Here is a 25,699-nt window from a genome sequence, read left to right as displayed (position 1 = left end):
AGCTGGATGGATGAGGAAAAAGAGGAAACGGGCTGAGGAGGAGACAGAGGAGAAGAAGTGTGTGAGAGGAGGGAGAGGAGAGGTGTTTTCCAACAGTCTGAAAGACATTCTGATTCTGGGCCATTTCCAGAGAGTAGTCCATGACATCCCATTGGGAACATCACAGAATTCCCAGCTGCTCACAGCAAGATTGTAGCAGTCGCCAATCAGAGGACAATCACTGACAATCTGCCCTGTGACAAGCCTGAGAATGTCAGGAAGGTGACTTCATCAATTGGACATCCAGCCGCTTTGAATAAGAATTCAGCAGGACAAGGAACATATGTCCCATAAACAGTCCTGCAAAGTCTACGTGCAGCCGACGCGGCAACTCCCGTATGCTGGCAGTGACTGCTGGCTTTCACAACTCAGAGACTGCCTGAGCATCCTTTCAATGTCTTTATTGATGTAACTTTGGGCTTGTGTTTTCATCCTAATTTGCCTGGGCTTCACATTGTGCAATTCTTGTAATAAAAGTGGTCCCCCCTAGAGTGGACAATAACACAAGTCCCCCACAATAACACGCTGTCCTCACACTTTAGCTCCATATTATGCTGCAGGTAAGGTCCTATTGCTCTGACTTATTATTTTGCCAACCCTGTAACACCATCCTCTTAATTTTTAACAATATTAGATCCCTTTTAGTCCCGTTTTTCTATGGGCAGCTGCGGCAGGCAAAGTTTCGATCGGGTGCAGCACCAACGCTGTTTCTTGTGGCACAGGTGGTGATGGTACTGTCTGCAGCAGAAGAAGGCAGCTGAGTGCATCCACATTCGATATCTACACCCCTGGGCTACGTTGGAAAGAGTAGCTGTATGCAGCCAGCAATAAAGTCCATCCCTCTACCATCGCAGAGGTGACTGGTGGCAGTGGTTTATCCTCTCAGAATAAACCCAAAAACGGATTGTGATCTGATATTATGGTGAAATGTATGAATGAAACTTCTTCACTCCATAAATTATCTCCAATCTCTCTTTTGCCAATTTGAAAATACTTTTTCTCAATGTTTGATAAGGTTCTTGACACAAATATGACTGGCCTCTCCGTTCCATCTGATATCCTGTGGAACACGATTGCTCCCATGTCATATGATGATGTGTCAAAGGTAACGACCAATGGTTTGGTTGGATCAAAATGTACAAGCAGTGTTGATAACTGTAAGGCTTGCTTTACTTTTGCAATTGCCTATTTGAATGCCTCTCTCCATTTTCATCACCTATGCTTCTCAAAAGCTGGTGCAATGGGGCTAAGATTGTAAACATATTTTGTGGGAATCTGCCGTAATAATTTACCAACCCGAAGGACAATTTTTACTTCAGTACATTTTTAGGCCGTAGTACATTCTTTATCACTTTAACCTTGTCCTCCAAAGGATTTGGCATCTACCCTGAAGCTCAGGTAACCTCCTCCATCTGGAAAGTGCATTTCTCTTCTTTTAAATGGACATAAGCTTTTTAAAATCTTTTTAGGGCCTCTTCTGGGTTTGCCCTGTGCTCCTCAGGGGAAGCTTCCATAACTAGGACATCACTACTTTGAGAATGTCTTGCAATAAACTTTCTATGTACACTGGAAAACAGCACAGGTCAAAGAGATTCCAAAGGACATAAGCATGTACTGGTATAACTGGTTGTGAGTGTTGATGGTAACTAACTGCTGGGAATCTTCATTCAACTCCAGCTGTTGACAGTCATGAACTAAGATCTAACTTAGTGTACTTAAAGTCCCCTGCTAATTTTGTGTAGAGGTCCTTGATTCTTGAAATGAAGAATCTGTCTATCTGAGCTCATCACTTTACAGTTAACTTATAATCACCAAGATTGTTGAAATGTGATCTGGCTTCAAAATAAGGACAATAGGCACAGCCCATTCAGAGAACTGTATAGTTCTTATGACAGCCAAGATTTCCAATCATCCTAGCTCCATTTCTACTTTATGATGGGGTGCATAAAGCACGTTGCAGACTTGAAAGAATTTAGGCATTGCCTCAGGGTGAAAGAAAAAATTGGCTTTAGCACTTTTTTTCATCCTGGTTCCTTCTGGAAAATCTCAGAGTTTCTGCACAATAACTCTTGAAATCCTACATCCCAATATGCAATCTCTCCAGCCAGTCCAATTTTATCTGTTTCAACCCAGTTTTCACCCATGAGACAAGGTCTGTGTCCCTCAATCATTAGAACTGGTAACTGTGCTGTTTGTTTTCTGTTATAACTGACCCTACTTTCTGCAGCATCTCTCCAGTATATGTAGACAAAATAGCATCCGAATTACTCAACCTCAATGATTACAAACCTTTCTAGAAGCAGTTGAATGCATCTTCCCCGATGACTGTGGCTGTGGCTCCAGTGCTAACCTCCATTTTAAGAATTCTGCCATTGATCATCAAAGCTAATTCTATAGGTGACACCTTGCTGAGTTGGACCTGATTTAAAGTATTAGTTTCGGATCTGTGGCCAAACAGGCCATCTAAAATGGTGATTTGTAAAGTGCCCTGGGACAATCGGGCAAGAACTAAAGCGACAGGCTGCAGCCTAAAAGACAGAGATAAACAGGCTGCAACTTAGACCAGTGAATAAACAGGGTATGGGTCATCTCCAGGACAAAAGAGACTTTCTGGTCAAACAGGGTTGTTTACCAGACATAAGGGCACCGTAACTCCTTATTTGGGAGGGTGGTGTGAACCCTGCGTGCCCCCAGCACCTACAGACATGGCCATTGGGGACACACTGAGAGATTGGTGTGGCAGCACCTGATTGGACTTAATCGATCAGGGGGAATCAAGTCCTGATCGATTGATTGGTAATGGCCAAAAGGAGCATGAGAGCCAACGGAGTATAAAGAGTGCTGCACAACCAAGAATCTCTTTCTCTCTCTCTGACCCCACGAACAAGCTACAGCACCAGTGACCATCGCCAGTGACAGCCAGCATGAGGAGAGCCACCACACCCGAGAAGAAAGGAAGACCAGAGCCAGAGTGCCAGACCAGACAAAGGACCAGACGACGCAGAGGACGACCGAGACCAGCGCACAGGTAAAGGCCAATATCTGTTTGGGTATTTGCCAATCATGCAAAGTTAAGTCAAGGTCTTGTATTGGACTTCAGCTCTCGTATTTTCTGTAAAGATAACTTATTGTTGGTTGGGTGGGTGATAATCGTGTGTTTTCAGTAAATATTGGTTGTACTAACAAGACATCTACTCGTAGTTATTTGTCCACCCCATAAGGATTAAAGCAAACTGTGCAGCACGGACAACAGATACTTTGTTAGGCTCCTCAGACAGGTATTTTAACGGGACTAAACTAACTTGTTTTTATTGTGTGTTCTGTTCTTCATGCTCAGTTTTGCACCGTGCCTGTAAATGATCCCTCCTTTTTCAATGGAAACATACATAATTTCTACATTGTTTCCTGGGAGAGCTCTCTCCCCGACACCAATAACAAACATCCACCCCCAGTGCTGTACTACACCTCTCAGGCTCTGCTGCAACCTTACACGGGCTGTTCCTCACAGCAACCATTTCATGACACAGATAGTTCACTTCATTAGGCATGCCGTGTACTTCACTTGTGCCCTACTCAGCACATTCAGTCACCAAGGCCATTTCTATGGCATTTTCCAAAGAGATCTTAGTCTCAGCCAGCAGCTTGTTTTTTGTACTGTGAGGCTGTTAATCCCACAGACCAATTGGTCTCTTAACATCTCCCCGAAAGTTGGATTGAATTCACAGTGCTCTGCTAACCCTTTCAATCTAGCCATGAACCCAGAGACTGTCTTCCACAAGACCCTCACAGCAGAGTGAAACATCGACCTCAACATGATGACTGAAGGTTGGGGGTTAAAATTATCTTTGACCAATTTTTGACCATCTGGTCAAAAGATTTTGCCAGAATTTTGCATCAGCCCAAGTAGAATCCGACCCTGTCTGGAGTGTCATGTGGTGTTAGACTCCTCATTAGGCTGTAGCTTCATGGGCTACAGACTGAGGGTCGTTTCAGCTTTTGTTTTTCCTCTGCTGTGATCTCATTGATTGCAAAGAAATAGCATCACCTTTCAATATACTGCCTCAAGTTCTCAAAGTCTGGGTAATACAGGTCAATCTTCTTCATTAAAGGCACTTTAAGGCCTTTTGGACCTGCTTTCTCTGAGCTTTGACAATCACTTCCCCTTCACCCCACAACTGTAAACTGTGATCTCCCAATAACTGATCTAGTTTTGCCTCATTGCCAGTGTAGTAAATTCAAAGCAAGATCCTGATTGCAACTGAGAAGCCCTCATTCTGTTTGTTCCATAATTAAATTATCCATATTGTTCCCCAGTGATACTCAAATCTCTCCCAAGGAGGCATTGGCTTGGAATCTGTGAGGCATTTGATACTTTCAGAGTGAGGTAAATGAAGAGTGCACAATTTGAAAAACTGTTTTGCAAATATTTCTTATACAACTTGAATAAGGATTAAATTTGCTTTTGTTAAACTTGTTCCCCCTTCTTTTAAATAACAGATTACCAACTGTAATGTATCCAAAAGTAAGTCACATTTATTAATAATTTGTGAAAAAAAAATTATGAAACATTCACGAAAAACAGCCAAAGCAATTCATGAGCTTTTGGACTTTGACATAACAAACTTTCCAGGAATGAGGGACGATCCTCTCTTCCGGTTGTTACTAAAAGGAAGTTGAGTTTTTCTTTTTAATACTGATTGACTCCACATTCAAAAGAAGCACACACTGTCTTAACTGAGCTGTGTGTTGCCTGTTCATCAGACAGCTCAACACACACATAATCACACGCAGAGTTATCGGGGTGAATCCTGCTGATTCTCCCACTCCACTGTTTATTCCCTCAACTTCATCCTCATTAAAAGGAGAGGATTTTCCAATTCATGGTTTAAACTGATCCTGATCTGATCAAGTGGTTCCACCTAATTTTGCATATTGGTTCATAGGAAATAGACACCATTGTCTCGGCCAGCATTTATTGCCCATTCCTCATTGCGCCCTGACAAGGTGGTGATGAGCTGCCTCCTTGATCTGCTGCAGTCCTTGTGGTGTAGGTACACACACGGTGCTGTTAGGGAGGGAGTTGCAGGATTTTGACCCAGCGACAGTGATGGGAAGGCGATATATTTCCAAGTCAAGTTGGCGAGTGGCTTGGAGGGAAACCTCCAGGTGGTGGTGTTCCCAGGTACCTGTTGCCCTAGTTCTTCTAGATGGAAGTGGTTGTGATTTGGAAGGTGCTGCCGAAGGAACCTTAGCGCGATCCTGCAGTGCATTTTGTAGATGGTACAGATGGTGCATCGGTGGTGGAAGGAGTGAGTCTTTAAGGTGGTGGATGAGGTACCAATTAAGTGTGCTGCTTTGACCAGAATGGAGTCAAATGATACAATCATTACTACTGGACAGGTCAGGTCCCAGGATAGGATCCCTGATCAATCCTAAATTTTTAATTGGACATGTGGAAGAACAGGGTTACAGGACTGGCAATGAACTTTTAACAAAAGGATAAAACATTCAGTAATCTAAAAAGGTTTACTATGACACAGTACCGTCTCATTCAACTTTACTTTTATGGATATATACAGATTTGTAAGGATAATACAAGTTATAAAATCTATCCGATACTCTAATGATCTCAGTAAATACACAGGCCACTTAAACAAATCGAAGAAATGTGGTCTCTCTGAAATCAACCACATATAGATTCTGTGGATTATTTATCAGTTTCAGCAGACCCCACCCACCCCTTCACCCTCCTCCCCCAAGTCCATTCCATCCAAACAGCCATTACACTGTGAATCAACTGGCCTCATTGAAACTCTTTGTCTTCCAATCTCTGCCCTTGAAGAACACAGTTTGGAATCTTCTTCAACACAACACAACTCCAGGGTTTTCAGCCTCCCCTTTTAGCTTCCCTTTTACATACATCACCATTTGTTTTCCACAAACTCTCTCAGGGATTCAGTCTTGCCGACAAAAAGCCACTGCCTCACAGCTCCATGAGGAACCACCAATATTTTGAGCCTCTCAGATATCTGGTTTCTCACATCGTCAACTTTAAATCTGCTTATTTCAGCTGGGTCATTAGTTCAGAGCCCTCTCTCTCTCCTTTAATTTCACTGAACTGGATCTTGCTCAGATTCCTGTTCTTTGTTCCTTTTATTAGAGACTTTCCTTTTTCTCATTCTTTGGTTTCTGGAGTTTTATTTTGTTCTTTTGGCAAATCTGCCATCTGCAATAGCCTGTCTTGTACTTAGTTGCTCCTGGCACTAGATCACAATTAACTCAAAAGCCCTTATGGTCTCAGTGTGGCCTCTGGTTGCTAAGCAACAACCTACATTTTCTTAGCTTTAACATCATAAAACAATCAATATTACAATACAGGCATCTGAACAAAACTACAGATTGGCTTTCTTAGCACATAATTAAACACAAATTAAGCTGAAAATCTATGCCTTACTTCTGATATCTACAAACAAATAAAAATTATGTAAATCTACCTCGACTTCCTGACACATACTTCTTGAGTATTGTTGGAGTTGCTCTCAACCAGACAAGTGGAGAGTATTCCATCACACTCCTGACTTGTGGACAACTCAGCACTTCTGGATGAAGATGGTAGCAAGCGCCCTGCCTTTTGCACTGAAGTACTCTTTTGCTTTCAAACTTTCTCAGTCTCGAGGAAGTGGTCTTACTCTGCTACACAAGAAGCTAGTTATTGGCAACATAACAGACTAAGATTCAATCTATTCCTATGGTTCAAAATAGTCTAGGGACTGGTGGTAAGGTTAATAAATGATATAAAATTCAAAGTAAAATATATAATTAAATAAAGATAATTAAACAGTGAATTTACATACATTATGGATGGCAGTACACATGAGGTGTCACAGTTACAGCATGTACGACTTACTGGATGTCAGTAAGGAAGAAAACATACAAGGGTTGGGCAACCATCCATGGTTAACCAGAAAGGTTAAAGTTCAAAATTAAAGAAAAACATATAATTGTGCAATTGCTCAGAAGATTGGACAGAATATAAAGAACAGCAAAAGATGACTAACAAATTATCAATGATGGAAAAATTGGATTACCAGAGAAAGCTGACCCGAAATATAAATAACAGCTGGTAGGAGTACTTACAAACATTTTAAAATTAAGGAGTTAACAAAGTGAATATTAGATGCATAGAAAGTGAGTCTGGACATTTGATATTGGGAAACAAGGAAATAGCAGATGAATTGAACAGGTATTTTGCATCAGTCTTCACTATAGAGAATACAAGTAACATTCTGTAAGCAGCAATAAACCAGGAAATAGGAGGGAGGGAGGAACTCAGGAACATTCTAATCACCAGAGAAGTGGCACTGAGTGAATTGTTGGGTCTATGGGCTGACAAGAGCTCAGGTCCTGAACAAATTTATCCTCGGGTCTGACAGGAAGTGTCTGTTACGATAGTTGATGCACTGGTTTTAATTTTCCAAAACTCCCGAGATTCGGGGAAGGTCCCATTAGATTGGAAGACAGCAAATGTAACTCCATTGTTCAAAGAGGAAGCAGTCAAAAAGCAGGAAACTATAGGCCTGTTAGCCTAAAATCTATCACAGAGTAAACATTAGAAGTTAATATTAAAGATGTTATAGCAGGGCACATGGATAAGTTCAGATAATCAGGCAGAGTCAACATGGTTTTGTGGAAGGGAAATCCTGGTTAACCCATTTATTTGAAGGAGTAATGTGCTGTAGATAAAGGAGAATGGGTGGATGTACTGTATTTAGATTTCCAGAAGACATTTGATAAAATGTCACATCAAAGGTTATGGTACAGTGATTAGCACTACTGCTCACAGCACCAGGGACCTGAGTTCGATTGCTGGCTTGGGTTACTGTCTGTGCTGAGTTTGCGTTGATTGCGTGGTTTCTGCCGGTGTTCCTGTTTCCTCCCACTGTCCAAAGATAAGCAGGTTAGGTTGATTGACCATGCTAAATTGCCCCTTAGTGTCAGGGGGATTGGCACCGTATATATGTGTAGTCATAGGGATAGGACCTGGGTGAGATTGTTGTTGGTGCAGACTCAATTACATGAATCTAGCAAAGGGATTCTATGATTCTAGTGTACAGGCACGGCAAGTTATTAGGAAAGTTAATTTTATCATTTATTGTGAGAAAAAATATAAATGCATTAGAAACAATTCAGAAAAAAGACTATTACCTGAAATGGGTGGGTGGTTTGATGAGAAAAGTTTGGAGAGCTCAGGTTATATCCATTGGAGTTTATAAGAGTAAGAGGCAACTCAATCGGAACCTTTAAGATCCTGACGGCTAATGACAGGGTGGATGTGGAAAGGATTCACAACTGGAGTGAAAGGACTGCAGGGTTTAGATCAGATCCGTTACTTGTTCGATCATTTAGCTCTGCCTGTCACTATTTGGCAGGTAGTCCCGTGTTGTAGCTTCACCAGCTTGAAGCTTCATTTTTATCTAAGCCTGGTGTTGTTCCTGACATGCCCTCCTGCACTCTCCATTGAACCAGAATTGATCATCTGGCTTGGTGATAGTGGTAGAGTGGGGAATATACTGGGCCCTGAGGTTACAGATTGTGGTTGAGGACAATTCTGCTGCAGCTAAAGGATCACAGCGCCTCATGGATGCCCAACCTTGAGTTGCTAGATCTGTTTGAAGTCTATCCCATTTAGCAAAGTGGTCATGCCACACAATGCAGAGGAGGGCATCCTCAATGTGAAGACGTGATTTTGTCTCCAGAAGGACTGTGCACTGGTCAATCCTACCAATACTGTTATCTGCAGCAGACAGGTTGGTGAGGATAAGGTCAAGTATGTTTTTCCACCATTGGTCACTTCATCACCTGCCGCAGTCCCAGCCTAGAAGCTCTGTCCTTTAGGACCCGGCCAGCTATGTCTGTGGTGGTATGATCATGACACAATTGGTGGTGGATATTGAAGTCCCCAGCTAGAGTACATTCTGCAGTCCTACCACGCTCAATGCTTCCAAGTAGTTTTCAACATGGAGAAGTAGTGGTTCATTAGCTGAGGAGGGACAGTATACAGTAATCAGCTGGAATTTTCCTTACCCATGTTGAAGCTTCACGGGTTCCATAGTTCGTGCTGAGAACTCCCAGGGCAACTCCTTCACCACTCCATACCATCGTGTCACTACCTGTGCTTGGCCTGTCCTTCTGGTGGGATAGGACATAGTGAGGAGTGGTGATGGTGGTGTCTGGGATATTATTTGTAAGTTATAATTCTCTGAGCATGACTGTCAGACTGTTGCTTGATTAGTCTGTGAGACAGCTCCCCCAGCGTTGATATAAATGTTAGTAAGGAGGACTTTGCAGGGTGGACAGACCTGCGTTTGCTTTTCTCATTTTGATTCATCCGGTTTCATTCCTTTTTGACTCCATAGCAGTTCGGAATTATGGAGTGGGAAGGGCAAAGTTTGTTGCCTATCCATAATTGCCCTTAATGCAAGTGGCTTGAGGGCATTTCAGGGGAATTTAAGAGTCAACTACATTGCTGTGGATCTGATGTCAGCCAGACCAAGTAAGGATGGCAGATTTCCTTCCCTAACTGGACATTAGGGCTTATACAACAATCGGCAAGGTTTTGTGTGATCACAATTAGACTAGCTTTTAATCCCAGAGTTTCATTAATTTAATCTAAATTCAGCAGTCACTGTGGTGGGACTTGAACTCAGATTCCCAGTACATTATTCTGGTCCCCTGGATTATTAATCCAGTGACAATACCATTCATTCTGAAATTCTGAAGGGGTTTGACAGGTTAAATACTGAGAGGCTGTTTCCCACTGGCTGGAGAATCAAGAACATAGTTCCTACAGATTGGAGGGGGACGAATGTAAACACATTATTTGAAAAGAGAGATAAATTCAGTGAACTGTAGGCCAGACTTTTAAAAGACTTCTGGATGAGTATATGGGATCTAATGGGATTGGGGGTTATAGATAGGTCTATGGCTTAGTAGGTATAGATGTGATCGGCGCAACTTGTGGGCCGAAGGTCCTGTTTGTGCTGTAGTGTTCTATGTTCTATATAATAGGTCACTATGTAAAGTTAAAGCACATGGGATTGCAGGTAATGTCTTGATATGGATAGAAAGCTGGTTAGCAGATAGGAAGCAAAGAGTTGGTATAAATGGGTCTTTTTCTGATTGGCAGTGAGTAACTAGTTGGGCTCCGCAGGGATCTGTGCTAGGATCCCAACTGTTCACATTATATATTTATGATTTGGAAGAGGGAATTGAATGTGCATGTATCGTGGGTCATAGAATCCATACAGTGTAGAAGGAGGCCATTCGGCCCATCGAGTCTGCACCAACCACAATCTCATCCAGGCCCTATTCCCATAACCCCATGTATTTACCCTACTAATCCCCCGACACTATGCAGCAATTTAGCATGGTCAATCAAACTAGCCCACACATCTTTGGAGTGTGGGAGGAAACCCAGGGGGAGAAGGTGCAAACTCCGTACAGCCACCTGAATTGGAATCAAACCCGGGTCCCTGGCGCTGTGAGGCAGCAGGGCTAACCAATTTGATCTCCAAAATTATCTCCAAATTTGCAGATGATGCAAAGTTGAGTGGAGGGTGAGCTGTGAAGAGGATGCAGAGATGCTTCACTATGATTTAGACAGGCTGAGTGTGCAGGCATATGCATGGCAGATGCAGTATAATGTGGATAAATGTAAGATAATCTACTTTGGTCGCAATAATAGGAAGACAGATTATTACTTGAATGTGTGTAAATTGAGAGTGAGACCTTGGTGTCCTCGTGCATCAGTGGCTGAAAGTAAGCACACAGGTGCAGCAGGCATTAAGGAAAGCAAATGGTATGTTCACCTTCATAGCAAGAGGAATTAAGTATAGGGATATGGATGTTTTGCTGCAATTGTATAGGACATTGGTGAGGCCATCCCTGGAGCCTTGTGAGCAGTTTTGGCGTCCTTATCTGAGGAAGGATGTCCTTGCTGTCGAGGGAGTACAGTGAAGATTTACCAGGCTGATTCCTGGGATGGCAGGTCTGTCATATGAGGAGAAACCATATTGGTTAGGATTATATTCACTGGAGTTTAGAAGAGTGAGGGGGCTCTTATAGAAACTTAGAAAATTCTAACAGGGTTGGGCAGGGCAGATTCAGAAAGAATGTTCCCAATGATGAGGGAGTAACGAACTAGGGGGTCATACTTTGAGGATAAGGGATAAACATTTTAGAACTGGGGTGGGGAGAAATTTCTTCACCCAGAGGGTGGTGAATGTGTGGAATTCATACAGAATGTAGCTGAGGCCAAAATATTGTCTGATTTCAAGAAGAAATTATATATAGCTCTCAGGGGATAAAGGGATCAAGGGATAGTGGGGAACGGGGGAGGGTGTGGGAAACAGAATATCGAACTTGATCATCAATCATGATCAAAATGAATGGTGGAAGAGGCTCAAAGGGCTGAATGGCCTCTTCCTGCTTCTAGTTTCTATGTAACATAATGAGACGGTCTCAAAGGAGATTGTCATTTAGGACTGAGATGAGGAGCAATTTTGTCACTCAGAGGGTTGTGAATCTTTGGAATACTGTACCCCAGGGGTTTTTGGATGGACCATCACTGAATATATTTAAGGATGAGACAGACAGATTAGTGATCTCTCAAACTGGGTAGATCTGTGATAAAAATTCAGCAATGATCATGTGGAATGGTGGGGCAAGTTTGAGGGGGCTGTGTGGTTCTCTCTCGTTCTAATTCCTTGTGTCCTTATGTCATTTGTTACTAATTAAAGTCAATATAAAGATATATCTATATTCTTGTGTCATTCTGTTATACATGCATTTGATTACACTGGGCGGCATTTTCCAGCTATTCCCGGTGGTTTGATATTCTGTTCCTGCTGAAGGAGATCACCACGGCAGTTTCCCTGTAACAGCCAGAGAGGCGGTGGTGAGAGGATGTCAGAAGCAAATTGAAAGATCGTATGAAATAATTCATTAAAAAAATCTGGCACAGATGAGATGTGTCTGCTATATTCTGGGAACAAAGTCGAGTGGTACCCTTGCTTCCTATTGGGGTAGGCTTGGTTCAGTTCACACAACACAGGCAGAAATCTGAACCTGATTTGAACTGGGTTAGAATTTAATCATGTTGTTTATCCAGCGGTTCAGCGACTGGTGCTCCAGGGCCCTTGATTGTATCGTAGACCGTGAGTGGTGACCCCGAGTTCTCTGCCGGCTTTGGATCCTAAGGAGAAAGCAGAAAAGTCTTTTTGAAAGAAGTAGTGAGCAAAATCAAATGGCCCCGTTATTCGTGTGCACTAATGGCCATTAAATCTCAGCGAGAGGTCAAAAACGGGATTTGTGCCAGTGAGATCTCAGAATGAGATCTTACTTCATCCCCTCTAATGGCATGATCAAGTTCATGCCTCGGAAGGGTGCAAGCCTCATTAGCATATATTATAGTACATTATACTATAACTTGTGGGCCTACTGCTGCTATTTCTGTCCTCATTGTAACTTCCCACCCAACTGGTGTGACAACATGTCAGCGCTAATCACTGCTGGTTTTCAAAATCAAAAAACAGTCGTGATGACCAGGCCCTGGTCCTTGTCAGCTCATCATTTATCCAAAGTTAAGTAGTGCCCCCAGGTGGTAAGAGTGGCAGGGAGTGGGATGGGAGCACACTGACGCCTTGTGAGGAGGGCGGTGAGGGAGGGTACTGTGGTGTGCCCTGATGGTTGTGGAGGGAGAGGGTGGGGGAGTGTGACATTGCTTGTCCTAGGGGTGGGTGGGTCACTCATCTCAGTGGGGAGGGGCTCCTTTTACTTTAACCAGAGATCGGAGATCTCGATATTCCCAGCCTTGCCATTTTCTCTTGTACCCAACTCCCCTCCAGGTGACTGCCTGGTTCTTGCTTCCCCTTTGATATTGCTGTGTTGTTCAATACAATGAGGAAAGCCAGCTGTGTAATTACAAGTTTCACACCAGCTTTCTTCCACTTTTGGGCAGATTCTGATCACAGATTTTTAACAATTGTTCATAGGATGTGGGCTAGGCCAGCATTCATTGCCCATCCCTAATTACCCCTTGAGAAGGTGGTGGTGAGCTGCTTTCTTGAGCCACTTTAGTCCCTGAGGTGTAGGTACATTGTTAGGGAGGGTGTTCCAGGATATTGATCCAGCAACAATGAAGGGGTGGTGATATATTTCATGGTGAGTGACTTGGAGGGGAATCTCCAGGTGCTGGTGTTCCCAGGTATCTGCTGCTCTTGTCCTTCTCGAAGGTAGTGGGTGTGGGTTTGGAAGGTGCTGTGTAAGGAACCTTGGTGAGATCCTGCAGTGCACTTTGTAGATGGTACACACGGCTGCCACTATGTTTTGGCAGTGGAGGGAGTGCACTTTTGTGGAAGGGATAGCAATCAAGTGGGGTTGCTTTGTCTTGGATGGTGTCGAGCTTCTTGAGTGTTGTTGGAGCTGCATTATCCAGGCAAGTGGGGAGTATTCCATCACACTCCTGACTTGTGCCTTGTAGATGGTGGACAGGTTTTAAGGGGTCAGGAGGTGAGTTACTGCCGCAGGAATCTAAGCCTCCAGCCTGTTCTTGTAGCCTTAGTACTTATACGGCTAGCTCAGTTCAGTTTCGGGTCAATGATAATCCCCAGGATGTTGGTAGTGGGGGATTTAGCGATGTAAATGCCATCAAACACCCCCCAGTGCTGTTTAGGAAGGAATTTGACTTAGTGACAGTGAAGGAATTGTCGAATGCTATTCTGATTAGAATGATGTGTGTGTGCCTGAGAGATTTGGGATGGGATTTGGAGGTTTTGATATCCCCATGAAACCACCACCCTCACTATTATCAGTGGTGGAGGTTATTTTGAAAAATGAGGCAGCTGGTGTTCTCATTGAACACTGGGATCTTGCTGTGTGTGTATTTGAGTTCAGCAGGTAGGGTACCGATGAGGAGACTGTCAGGAGATGTAGTGAGAATCAGGGATCCAGGGAATGGACAGGCTCTGGGGGTGGAACCTCTGTCCTATTTTCCATTACCATCTCATTTCCTTCTGGTGAAGGGCGTTTCTCTTGAGGTCTATTCACTCTCTGCACTTCAGAATAAACAGTCAGTGGATTATCCGTGCAATCCTGCCCATTCGAACCTTTGAAAGGAAAGAATGGATAACAGTGAGTGATGTGGGGATTTATAAATGCAACCTCATCATACATGTTCCTCTTATCAGCCTCTCCTCCCAAACGCCTCCTCCTGTCCCTCCTTCCCCCGACCACTCCTCCCTGGGCTCCACGTGAACCTCCTCCGCAGCCCTTCCTTTCTCCCCTGCTCCTCCTCACCTTCACCTCTTCCCCATGACCTTCCTGCTTTCCACCTCCTCTCTGGCCACTCCCTCATCCGCCCGGCCCTCCGCATCCCCCGGCCCTCCTACTGGCCCCTCCTCAAAGAACAAAGAACAAAAACAGCCCGGGAAACAGGCCCTTCGGCCCAACGAGCCCGCGCCGCCATCTCATCACCACCAGTCCCCCTCTCCACCCACGACCCTTGTCTAATGTTTTATGGCCATCCACATTGAGGGAACCTGATTTAGGGACAATTTATTCCTGCCAATCAGCCTAACAGCACATCTTTGGGGTGTGGGAGGAAACCGGAGTGCCCGGAGAAAACCCACACAAGCACGGGGAGAATGCGCAAACTCCCACAGACACCGGCCCAAATCCATGTGTCTGCACAGCAATCAGCGATAGTCACTGAGCTGTCGTCTTGCCCAGTATCTGGTCCAGTTTAGGCATCACGCAGACCCTCCCTAACCCTCCCCCTCCTCTGTTGACCCTCCTCCCCCTCCCAGCCCTTCATCCCCTGCCCCTTCTCCCCTTTCCTCCTGAGTTGCCCCTTCCTTTCCTGTCCTCTCCTCTCCTGCCCCACAATTCATGCAGCGCATCACCTTCTCCTTTCTTCATGTCATCGAATCAAGAAATGTCCAGCCGCCCCTTGTCTCCTCTCTTGCCCCTCCTTCCTGGCCCCCTCCAGGGATGCCCACTTCTTCCCTCTCTTCCCAAGCTTCCAACCTCCCCTTCCTCCTTTGTCCCTTGCTCCCATGCTTACTGCTCCCCTGCCCCCTCATGCCCTACCTTGTCTCTTGCCTTTCAGGTGAGAACCTTCCTCACAATCCTTTCACTACCTCTGTATTCAGCCATGTTCACTCTTTCACTTCCCTATCACACCATCCCCCTCCTCCTGTCCCTGCCCTCTGCCTGTGTGGGTCTCCTCCAGGTGCTCCGGTTTCCTCCCACAATATAAAGATGTGTGGGTTCGGTTGATTGGCCATGCTAAATTGACCCTTAGTGTTGGGGGATTAACGGGGTAAATACATGGGGTTATGGGTTTCGGGCCTGGGTGGGATTCTTGTCAGTGCTGTCACTGCACCGTAGGGATTCTCTGATTCTTTCCCTCAATTCTGCTCCCAAACCAGACCCTTCCCCTCACTCCACCTTCACAGTTCCATCCATTTTAGTTAGCCCTGCCCTTTTAGATACATTGCACCTGATCCACACACACATGTATTATTTATTTATTTAGTGTCACCAGTAGGCTTACGTTAACACTGCAATGAAGTTACTTTGAAAATCCACAAGTCGCCACCTATTCGGGTACATGGAGGAAGAATTTAGCATGGCCAATGCACCAAACACCACAACTTTCAGACTACAGGAGGAAATCGGAGCACCCAGAGGAAATCCACACAGTCATGGGGAGAAGGTGTAAACTCCACACAGACAGTGACCCTAGCCAGGGATCAAACACAAGTCTGTGGTGCTGTGATGCAGTGGTGCTAACCACTGTGCCATGAGTACCATGAGTTCCTTATACACATGCATGTGTTTGTGAAACTTGCCTAAATTTGCCACCCGCTTTTTCCTTCTATGAATTTTCCATATAATCAGCACACAGGGTATGATTCCAAACAATAAAAATGTTAAATATCCAGCGGCAAATGTTCTTGGCTCTGCAAAATAGAAAAACTTTTCAACAGCATCAAAACAATCATCAATCAAACACAGCAGCACATGTTCCACTCTTCAGCCATATCCTTCACACTGTCACTCAGTAACCCCTCTCCCCCAGCACCCTGTATCACTGACTGTATCTCTACTGATGTTAATCCAGCTCCCTCACACTGTCACTCAGTAACCCCTCTCCCCCAGCACCCTGTGTTACTGACTGTGTCTCTACTGATGTTAATCCAGCTCCCTCACAGTGTCACTCAGTAACCCCTCTCCCCCAGCACCCTGTATCACTGACTGTACCTCTACTGATGTTAATCCAGCTCCCTCACACTGTCACTCAGTAACCCCTCTCCCCCAGCACCCTGTATCACTGACTGTATCTCTACTGATGTTAATCCAGCTCCTTCACAGTGTCACTCAGTAACCCCTCTCCCCCAGCACCCTGTATCACTGACTGTACCTCTACTGATGTTAATCCAGTTCACTCGCACTGTCACTCAGTAACCCCTCTCCCCCAGTACCCTGTATCACTGACTGTATCTCTACTGATGTTAATCCAGCTCCCTCGCACTGTCACTCAGTAACCCCTCTCCCCCAGCACCGTGTGATACTGACTGTATCTCTACTGATGTTAATCCAGCTCCCTCACACTGTCACTCAGTAACCCCTCTCCCCCAGCACCCTGTGATACTGACTGTATCTCTACTGATGTTAATCCAGCTCCCTCACACTGTCACTCAGTAACCCCTCTCCCCCAGCACCCTGTGTTACTGTCTGTATCTCTACTGATGTTAATCCAGCTCCCTCACACTGTCACTCAGTAACCCCTCTCCCCCAGCAACTAATCTTACAGATTTAAGTGGAGGCATTGGCCTCCTGATTTTATCTCTGAGCTATTAATCTAGGAACTCAATCAATGTTCTGGGGACCTGGGTTTGAATCCCACTACAACAGATGGTGGAATTTGAATTCAATAAAAATACCTGGAATTAAGAATCCACTGGTGACCATGAAACTGTTGTGGGCTGTTGGAAAAATGCATCTGGTTCTCTGACATCCACAGTAAAAAGTCTGACATATCCTTCAGAGAAGGAAATCTGCCACCCTTATTTGCTCTGGGCTACATGTGACTCCACACCACAGCAATGTGGTTTACACTCAACTGCCTTCCAAGAGCAACTAGGGATGGACAATAAATGCTAGCCAGTCAGTGATGCCCATGACCTATGAGTGAATTTTAAAACAACTTATCTCTACTGATGATGATACAGTACCCTCACAATGTCATTCAGTAACCACTCACCCTGGGCAACTAGTGTTACTGATGACATCTCTAATGACATTAATCCAGCCCCCTCACACTATCATTCAGTAATCCCACTCCCCCAGCACCCTGTGTTACTGTCTGTATCTCTACTGATGTTAATCCAGCTCCCTCACACTGTCACTCAGTAACCCCTCTCCCCCAGCACCCTGTATCACTGACTGTATCTCTACTGATGTTAATCCAGCTCCCTCACACTGTCACTCAGTAACCCCTCTCCCCCAGCACCCTGTGATACTGACTGTATCTCTACTAATGTTAATCCAGCTCCCTCACACTGTCACTCAGTAACCCCTCTCCCCCAGCACCCTGTGATACTGACTGTATCTCTACTGATGTTAACCCAGCTCCCTCACACTGTCACTCAGTAACCCCTCTCCCCCAGCACCCTGTGTTACTGTCTGTATCTCTACTGATGTTAATCCAGCTCCCTCACACTGTCACTCAGTAACCCCTGTCCCCAGCACCCTGTGTTACTGACTGTATCTCTACTGATGTTAATCCAGCTCCCTCACACTGTCACTCAGTAACCCCTCTCCCCCAGCACCCTGTGTTACTGACTGTACCTCTGCTGATGTTAATCCAGCTCCCTCAGGCTGTCACTCAGTAACCCCTCTCCCCAGCACCATGTTACTGACTGTACCTCTGCTGATGTTAATCCAGCACTCTTAGTCTGTCACTCAGTAAACCCTCTCCCCAGCACATTACGTTATGACAATACCTTTACTGATGTTAATCCAGCTCCTTCACACTGTCACTCAGTACCCCTCTCCCCCACCAAAATGTTACTATCTTATCTGTACTGATATTAATCTAGCTCCCTCACACTGTCACTCAGCAATTCCACTCCCTCAATACAGTGTTACTGTTAGTATCCCTACTTATGTTAATCCAGCTTTCTCACAATGTTACTGAGTAACCACTATTTCTCATGACCCTGTGTTCCTGACTGTATTTCTACTGATGTTTAATCCAATTGCCTCACACTGTCACTCAGTAACCACTTTCCACCAATACACTGTTTTACTGACAGTATCTTTACTGTTGTTAATCCAACTGACACTATTGGTCACCCCTCCCTCCAGCAGTCTGTATGTCTGATGGTATCCTTATTGATGTTAATGCAGCTCCCTCACACTGGCACTCAATAACCACTATGCTCCAGTACTCCGTGTTGCTGACTGTATCTCTACCGCTGGTAAACCAGCTCCCTCACACTGTCATGTAGTAACCACTCTCCCACAATAAACTGTCTTAACCCAAAAGAGCCCCCCCACCCCCGCCAAAATACACTGTCTTACTCACTGTATCTCTGCTGATGTTTATCAAGTTCCTTCACACTATCACTCAGAAACCCCTCTCCCCCAGCACCATGTTACTGACTGTATCACTACTGATGCTAACAAAAACAGACAATGCTGGAAAATCTCAGCAATCTGACAGCATCTTTGGAGAGAGAATAGAGCCAATGTTTTGAGTTGAGTGACCCTTCATCAGGACAAAGAGCAAAGAAAGTCAGAAGAGCAAAGAAAGTCATACTATGAGGGTCAAGGAGGTCTATAATTGGACAAAGGAAATGTAAATGATGAAGAAGGCTGGGAAGGTACTGAAAGTGTCCATTAAGCAATCAGAATGTGTGAAAGGCAGTACAGATGTGAGAGTGAAGGATGATAAAAATAGATGAGTGAGGCTAAAAGAAAAAATGAAATAATTGGAAACAGGGTGAAAGTGAAGAGGAAACTTCATGCTGTCAATGTTAAACCTAATATTCAGTCTGGAAGGCTGTCAAGTGCCCATTCGGAAGATGAGGTGCTGTTCCTCCAGTCTGCGTTGAGTTCACGAGATCATTGCAAAAGGCCAAGGACGGACATGTGGACAGGACAGCAGGGTGGTGTGTTGAAGTGACAAACTACAGGAAGGTCTCAGTCCTGCTTGTGGACAGACTGAATGTGTTCAGCAGAGTGGTCACCCAGTCTATGTATTGTCTCTCTGATGTAGAGTAGACCACATTGGAGCAGTGAATGCAATAGCTCAGACTGAAGGAGATGCTTGTGAAGTGCTGCTTCATCTGAAAGGAGTGTTTAGGTCCTGGGTGACGAGCAGGGGGAAGGTAAAGGGGGAGGTGTTACACCTTCTACACTTGCATAGGAAGATGCCATGGGCAGGGGGTGAGGTGTTGGATATGATGAAGGAGTGGATCGATGTGTCCCGGAGAGAACGGATCCCAGTGGAAAGCTGACAGGGGGAGTGAGGAGAAGATGTATTGAGTGACGGCATCATGCTGGAGTTGGTGGAAATGGCAGAGGATGATCCTTTGAATATGAAGGCTGGTGGGATGCAAACTGAGGACAAGGGGGACCCTATCCTGGTTGGGGGAGGGAGGGGAGGGAGTGACAGCAGTGGCCCAGGGGATGGTTCAGGCACAGTTGAGAGTCTTGTCAACCATGGTGGTGTTAATTCAGCTCCCTCAAAATGTCTGTAACTGCTCTACCTCTGCTTTCAGTGTTACTGACTGTATCTCTACTGATGTTAATCCAGCTCTTTCAAACTGTCACTCAGTAACCCCTCTCCCACAGCGCACTGTGTTACTGATTGTACCTCTGATAATGTTAAGGCAGCTCACTTATAGCGTCACTTAAGAAGCCTCATGCAGCAACTTGTACAAGAACAGGAACTGAGTTATTTTAATGATATTATTCTAATTTGTCGAATCAAACATTGCCAGGATACGAAAAGTACAGTGTGAGATACAGAGTAACTCTCCCTCGACACTGTCCCCATCAAACACTCCCAGGACAGGCACAGCACAGTGTTAGATACTGAGTAAAGCTCCCTCTACACTGTCCCCATCAAACTCTCCCAGGACAGGTACAGCATGGGGTTAGATACAGAGTAAATCTCCCCTCTACACTGTCCCCATCAAACACTCCCAGGACAGGTACAGCACGGGGTTAGATACAGAGTAAAGCTCCCTCTACACTGTCCCCCATCAAACTCTCCCAGGACAGGTACAGCACAGGGTTAGATACAGAGTAAATCTCCCTCTACACTGTCCCCATCAAACACTCCCAGGACAGGTACAGCACGGGGTTAGATACAGAGTAAATCTCCCTCTACACTGTCCCCATCAAACACTCCCAGGACAGGTACAGCACGGGGTTAGATACAGAGTAAATCTCCATCGACACTGTCCCCATCAAACACTCCCAGGACAGATACAGCACGGGGTTAGATACAGAGTAAAGCTCCCTCTACACTGTCCCCATCAAACACTCCCAGGACAGATACAGCACGGGGTTAGATACAGAGTAAAGCTCCCTCTACACTGTCCCCATCAAACACTCCCAGGACAGGTACAGCACGGGGTTAGATACAGAGTAAAGCTCCCTGTACACCGTGCCCAACAAACACTCCCAGGACAGGTACAGCACGGGGTTAGATACAAAGTATAATTCCTCGATATTATCCCCTTCAAACATTCCCAAAGAGATCTAGCACGGTTTAGAAACAGAGTAAATCTTTCTCTACATTGTCCCCATCAAACACTTGGCTGTGTAATAACAAATTGCTAATTTATTTCTGACACTCACTAGATTTGTTTCCATTGCAGACGTCAGTCAGGTTGATGTGTGCAGTGTCTTCACTGACTGGGTTCCTGGCCTCACATTTGAACACGGTGTCATTGGTCTCCAGTGTGAAATAAAGCTGTAACTCCTGTCCATTTTCAGAGAGATGATGGATACTGTCATCCCTCAATGCTTCTTGTCCCCTCCACCAACTGAAGCTGGTGTTGTCGCCTGTGTTCACTGAGCAGCTCAGGGTGATGTTACAGTTCTCTGTGATCTGATAGCTGATCTTTGTTCCTGTCACAGGCTCTGACATTCAGATTGAAAGACAAAAGATACATGAGGACGGAATGTCGGCCCTTGTGAGTCACCTCAATATCCAGCATCCTCACACCCGCTTCAGAACCTCACAAGACAACTCTGAACCCCGCTCAACCCTCCATCTGCCAGTTTAACCATTTGCCTCATCCCTCTGGGATCAAACAGGTAACATGTGTCAATATGACAGATGGATGGAATGCATTTAGATTGTAACACAGTCTTTCACTACCATCACAAATATTAATTTATAGAATCGCTATCGTGCAGAAGGGTGCCATTTAGCCCATAGAGTCTGCTCTGACAACAATCCCACCCAGGCCCAATCCCCGTAACCACATGTATTTAGAATCATAGAAACCCTACAGTGCAGAAAGAGGCCATTTGGCCCATCGAATCTGCACCAACCACAATCCCACCCAGCCCTACCCCCTTATCCCTATATATTTACCCACTAATCCCTCTAACCTTCACATCTCAGGAAACTGAGGGCAATTTTAGCATGGCCAATCAACCTAACCCGCACATCTTTGGGCTGTGTGGGGGAAACCGGAGCACCCGGAGGAAACCCACGCAGTCATGAGGAGAATGTGCAAAGAATGTGCAAGCTCCACACAGGCAGGAATAGAACCCAGGTCTCTGGAGCTGTGAAGCAGCAGTACTAACCACTCTGCTACTGTGCCACCCACATTTACCCTGCTAATCCCCCTGACACTAAGAGGCAATTTAGCACAGCCAATCACCCTAACCCAAACATCTTTGGAATGTGGGAGGAAACCGGAGCACCCGGAGGAAACCCACGCAGACATGGGGAGAATGTGCAAACTCCACAAAGACAGTGACCTGAGGCTGTAATTGAACCGGCAGCAGGGCTAACCACTGTGACTGTCCAGGCTTTGGAATTGTAGCCTGGGAATTCTCATTAGAACATAGAACATTACAGCGCAGTACAGGCCCTTCGGCCCTCAATGTTGTGCCGACCAGTGGAACCAATCTAATGACCCTCTGACCTAAACTATTCCAATGTTATTTACATGCCTATCCACTGATCATTTGAACACCCTTAAAGTTGGCGAGTCCACAACTGCGGCAGGCAGGGCATTCCACGACCTTACTACCCTCTGAGTAAAGAACCTACCTCTGACATCCGTCCTATAACTCCCACTCCTTAATTTAAAGCTATGTCCCCTTGTGTTAGCCATCACCATCCAAGGAAAAAGGCTCTCACTGTCCACCCTATCCAATCCTTTGATCATCTTGTATGCCTCAATCAGATCACCTCGTAACCTTCTTCTCTCCAATGAAAATAACCTCAAGTCCCTCAGCCTTTCCTCATAAGACCTTCCCACCATACCAGGCAACATCCTGGTAAACCTCCTCCGCACCCTTTCCAATGCCTCCACATCTTTCTTATAATGCGGCGACCAGAACTGTACGCAATATTCCAAGTGCGGCCGCACCAGAGTTTTGTACAGTTGTAACATGACCTCACGGTTCCGACATTCAATCCCTCTACCAATAAAAGCTAACACACCGTACGCCTTCTTAACAACCTTATCAACCTGGGTGCCAACTTTCAGGGAGCTATGCACATCTACCCCAAGATCTCTCTGCTCGTCAACACTACTAATAGTCCTTCCATTAGCCCTATATTCTGTACTCCTGTTACTCTTACCAAAGTGAATCACCTCACACTTTTCCGTATTAAACTCCATTTGCCACCTCTCGGCCCAGCTCTGCAGCTTATCCATGTCCGTCTGCAAACTGTAACATCCATCCTCACTGTCTACAACTCCTCCAACTTTGGTGTCGTCAGCAAATTTACTAATCCATCCTTCTACACCCTCATCTAGGTCATTTATAAAAATGACAAACAGCAGTGGCCCCAAAACAGATCCTTGAGGTACACCACTTGTAACTGCACTCCAGGTTGAATATTTCCCATCAACCACCGCCCTCTGTCTTCTATCAGCTAGCCAATTCCTGATCCAACCAGCTAAATCACCCTCAATCCCATGCATCTGCATTTTCTGCAGTAGCCTACCATGGGGAACCTTATCAAACGCTTTGCTAAAATCCATATACACCACGTCAACTGCCTTACCCTTAACCACCTCTTTGGTCACCTTTTCAAAAAACTTGATAAGGTTTGTGAGGCACGACCTACCCTTCATAAAACCATTTTGACTATCCCTAATCAATTTATTTCCCTCTAGTTGATTATAAATCCTATCCCTTATAATTCTTTCCAAAACTTTGCCCACAACAGAAGTAAGGCTCACCGGTCTACAATTCCCAGGATGGTCTCTACTCCCCTTTTTGAACAAGAGGATAACATTTGCTATCCTCCAGTCTTCTAGCACTATACCTGTAGCCAATGACGACATGAAGATCAAAGCCAAAGGCTCTGCAATCTCCTCCCTAGCCTCCCAGAGAATCCTAAGGTAAATCCCATCCAGCCCAGGGGACTTATCTACTTTCATACTCTCAAGAATTGCTAACACCTCCTCCTTATGTACCTCAATCCCGTCTAGTCTACTACCTGGTATCTCAGTATTCTCCTCGACTACGCTTTTTCCTGCGTGAATACGGACGAAAAATATTCATTCAGTGCCTCTCCTATCTCTTCAGGCTCCACGCACAACTTCCCACTGCTGTCTCTGACTAGCCCTAATCTTGCCCTAACCAATCTTTTATTCTTGACATACCAGTAGAAAGCTTTAGGATTTTCCTTGATCCTATCCGCCAAAGTCTTCTCATGTCCTCTTCTGGCTCTTCTTAACTCTCTCTTTAGCTCCTTCCTGGCTAATTTATAACTCCCCAGTTATACTTATTGGTGACTCCAGTAAGTGGACCTTTATTATCTGGAGTCCAGCCTCTGTCTCTATTCTGTGTTTAGTTCATGTTTGTGGAGCCTCCGACATTGGGATAGACCCAGAATTACATTGACATTGTTTCTGGTATTTCAGCATGTGTGTGTGTGAATGTGGGGAACATTGCTGTAAATCTCCAGTCACTCACAAAGTAGTGGATAAGTAAGCGGAATGGGTGTGTAATTGCAATGATAAGTTTAACTTTAATCAGAGGGAGCTGGTAGAAAGGAATGGTAGAAGAGAGACTGATACAGTTTTATATGCACCAGTGCTTGTTAGTAAGGCTGTGAACTTTTCAAACACAACGGGTGGGATTCTCCCAACAAAATTCTAAGTGCTGAATTTGCCTAAAAACAGAGTAAATTCCACTGGTTATTTCAGCACGATTTTCAAAATTAATCTCCCACACTGCATCACAGAGAGACCCAGCATTAATCCCATTAGAAATCTGTGGGTGGGACTTCTTCCTGCTGGAGAGACTGGCAGCATAGCACTGAGTGGGTCACTGTGCGTGCACTGGTCTGTCAGCCCCAGGATCAGTGCATGCACAGGAGCCCCACACAGTCAGTCTCTGGTCAGCTCGGTCACTGGTCAGACCCGTAGCCTGCTCCCCATCCCCACGTCACCCCGCCCTCCCCTCACCCCGGTCTCGCTGACCTCCCTGATGAGTCCAGGCCAGCTCCAACACCCACCCCCACCTGGACTGCCTCGATCTACTCTGCTTCCTCCTCTTCCCTCCTTGATCCTAAACCCCAACCCCCTCCCCACTGGTGGGGAGCTGGTATAAACCCCGTTGGAGTGAAACACTCCTGGCTGGGGGTTGGGGGGCGGCTGGTGGAGAGGATTAAGGCCGAGAGACTTCAGTCCCAGGCCCGCTAATGAAATGCAAATTATCATTTGCATCATTTATACACCACCCCCCCCCGATTTCTGGCACAGAGCTGACAATGCCTGAAATCCAGTGGTCGGAGACACTCGGAGGTCATGGTGCCCAGCAGGAAGCCTGCTACACACCCTCCGCGAAAGCAGCACAGTGAGCTGGGAGAATCACCCCGCATTGGAGTTTACTTGTTGAGATATAATTGAAAATAAAAGGAGTTATGTTAAACTTTTATGAAAACTTGGTTGTAGTGCATTTGGAACACTGTGTACAGTTCTGGTCGCTATATCCCTCAGTTATACCACATTTGGAGCACGATTCACAGTGTTTAATAGGATGGACAAACAGATAATGTTTCCACTTATGGGTGAGACTGGAATCGGAACACAGGGATATAGGAATTAGGAGCAGAAGTAAGCAATTCAATTAGATTATAGCTGATCTCTCCCTGGTCTCAAATCCCTCTCTTTGCCTATCCATTTAACCTGTTGTTTCACAGAAACATATCTATCTCTTCTTGAAACCATTTAATAATTCAGACTCCACCATGCTTTGGGGCAACGAGTTCCACAAATTCATCATCCTCTGCAAGAAGCAGTTCGTCCTCATCTCAGTTTTAAATCTACCACCTCTCAATCTATACCTGTGACCTTTTGTTTTAGATTACCCCTACAAG

The 25,699-nt window shown here is 45.2% G+C and overlaps 1 protein-coding gene across 1 annotated transcript in view; it reads right to left on the bottom strand.

Annotated features, from left to right (window-relative positions):
- Window positions 1-12,187: 12,187 nt before the first annotated feature.
- Window positions 12,188-25,699, bottom strand: part of LOC145351324 (SLAM family member 5-like) — a 31,941-nt gene continuing 18,429 nt past the window's right edge. The window contains exons 3-5 of the mRNA XM_080200945.1: window positions 20,977-21,261; window positions 14,098-14,204; window positions 12,188-12,292 (exon numbers count right to left, since the gene is read on the bottom strand). Coding sequence (XP_080057071.1) covers window positions 12,188-12,292; window positions 14,098-14,204; window positions 20,977-21,261 — 497 coding nt within the window. The remainder of the gene's footprint in view (window positions 12,293-14,097; window positions 14,205-20,976; window positions 21,262-25,699) is intronic.

Source organism: Carcharhinus amblyrhynchos, chromosome 13 (genome assembly GCF_965287045.1).
Source record: "Carcharhinus amblyrhynchos chromosome 13, sCarAmb.v2.hapA, whole genome shotgun sequence".
NCBI lineage: Eukaryota > Metazoa > Chordata > Chondrichthyes > Carcharhiniformes > Carcharhinidae > Carcharhinus > Carcharhinus amblyrhynchos.
This window is presented reverse-complemented; position numbering and strand designations above follow the sequence as displayed.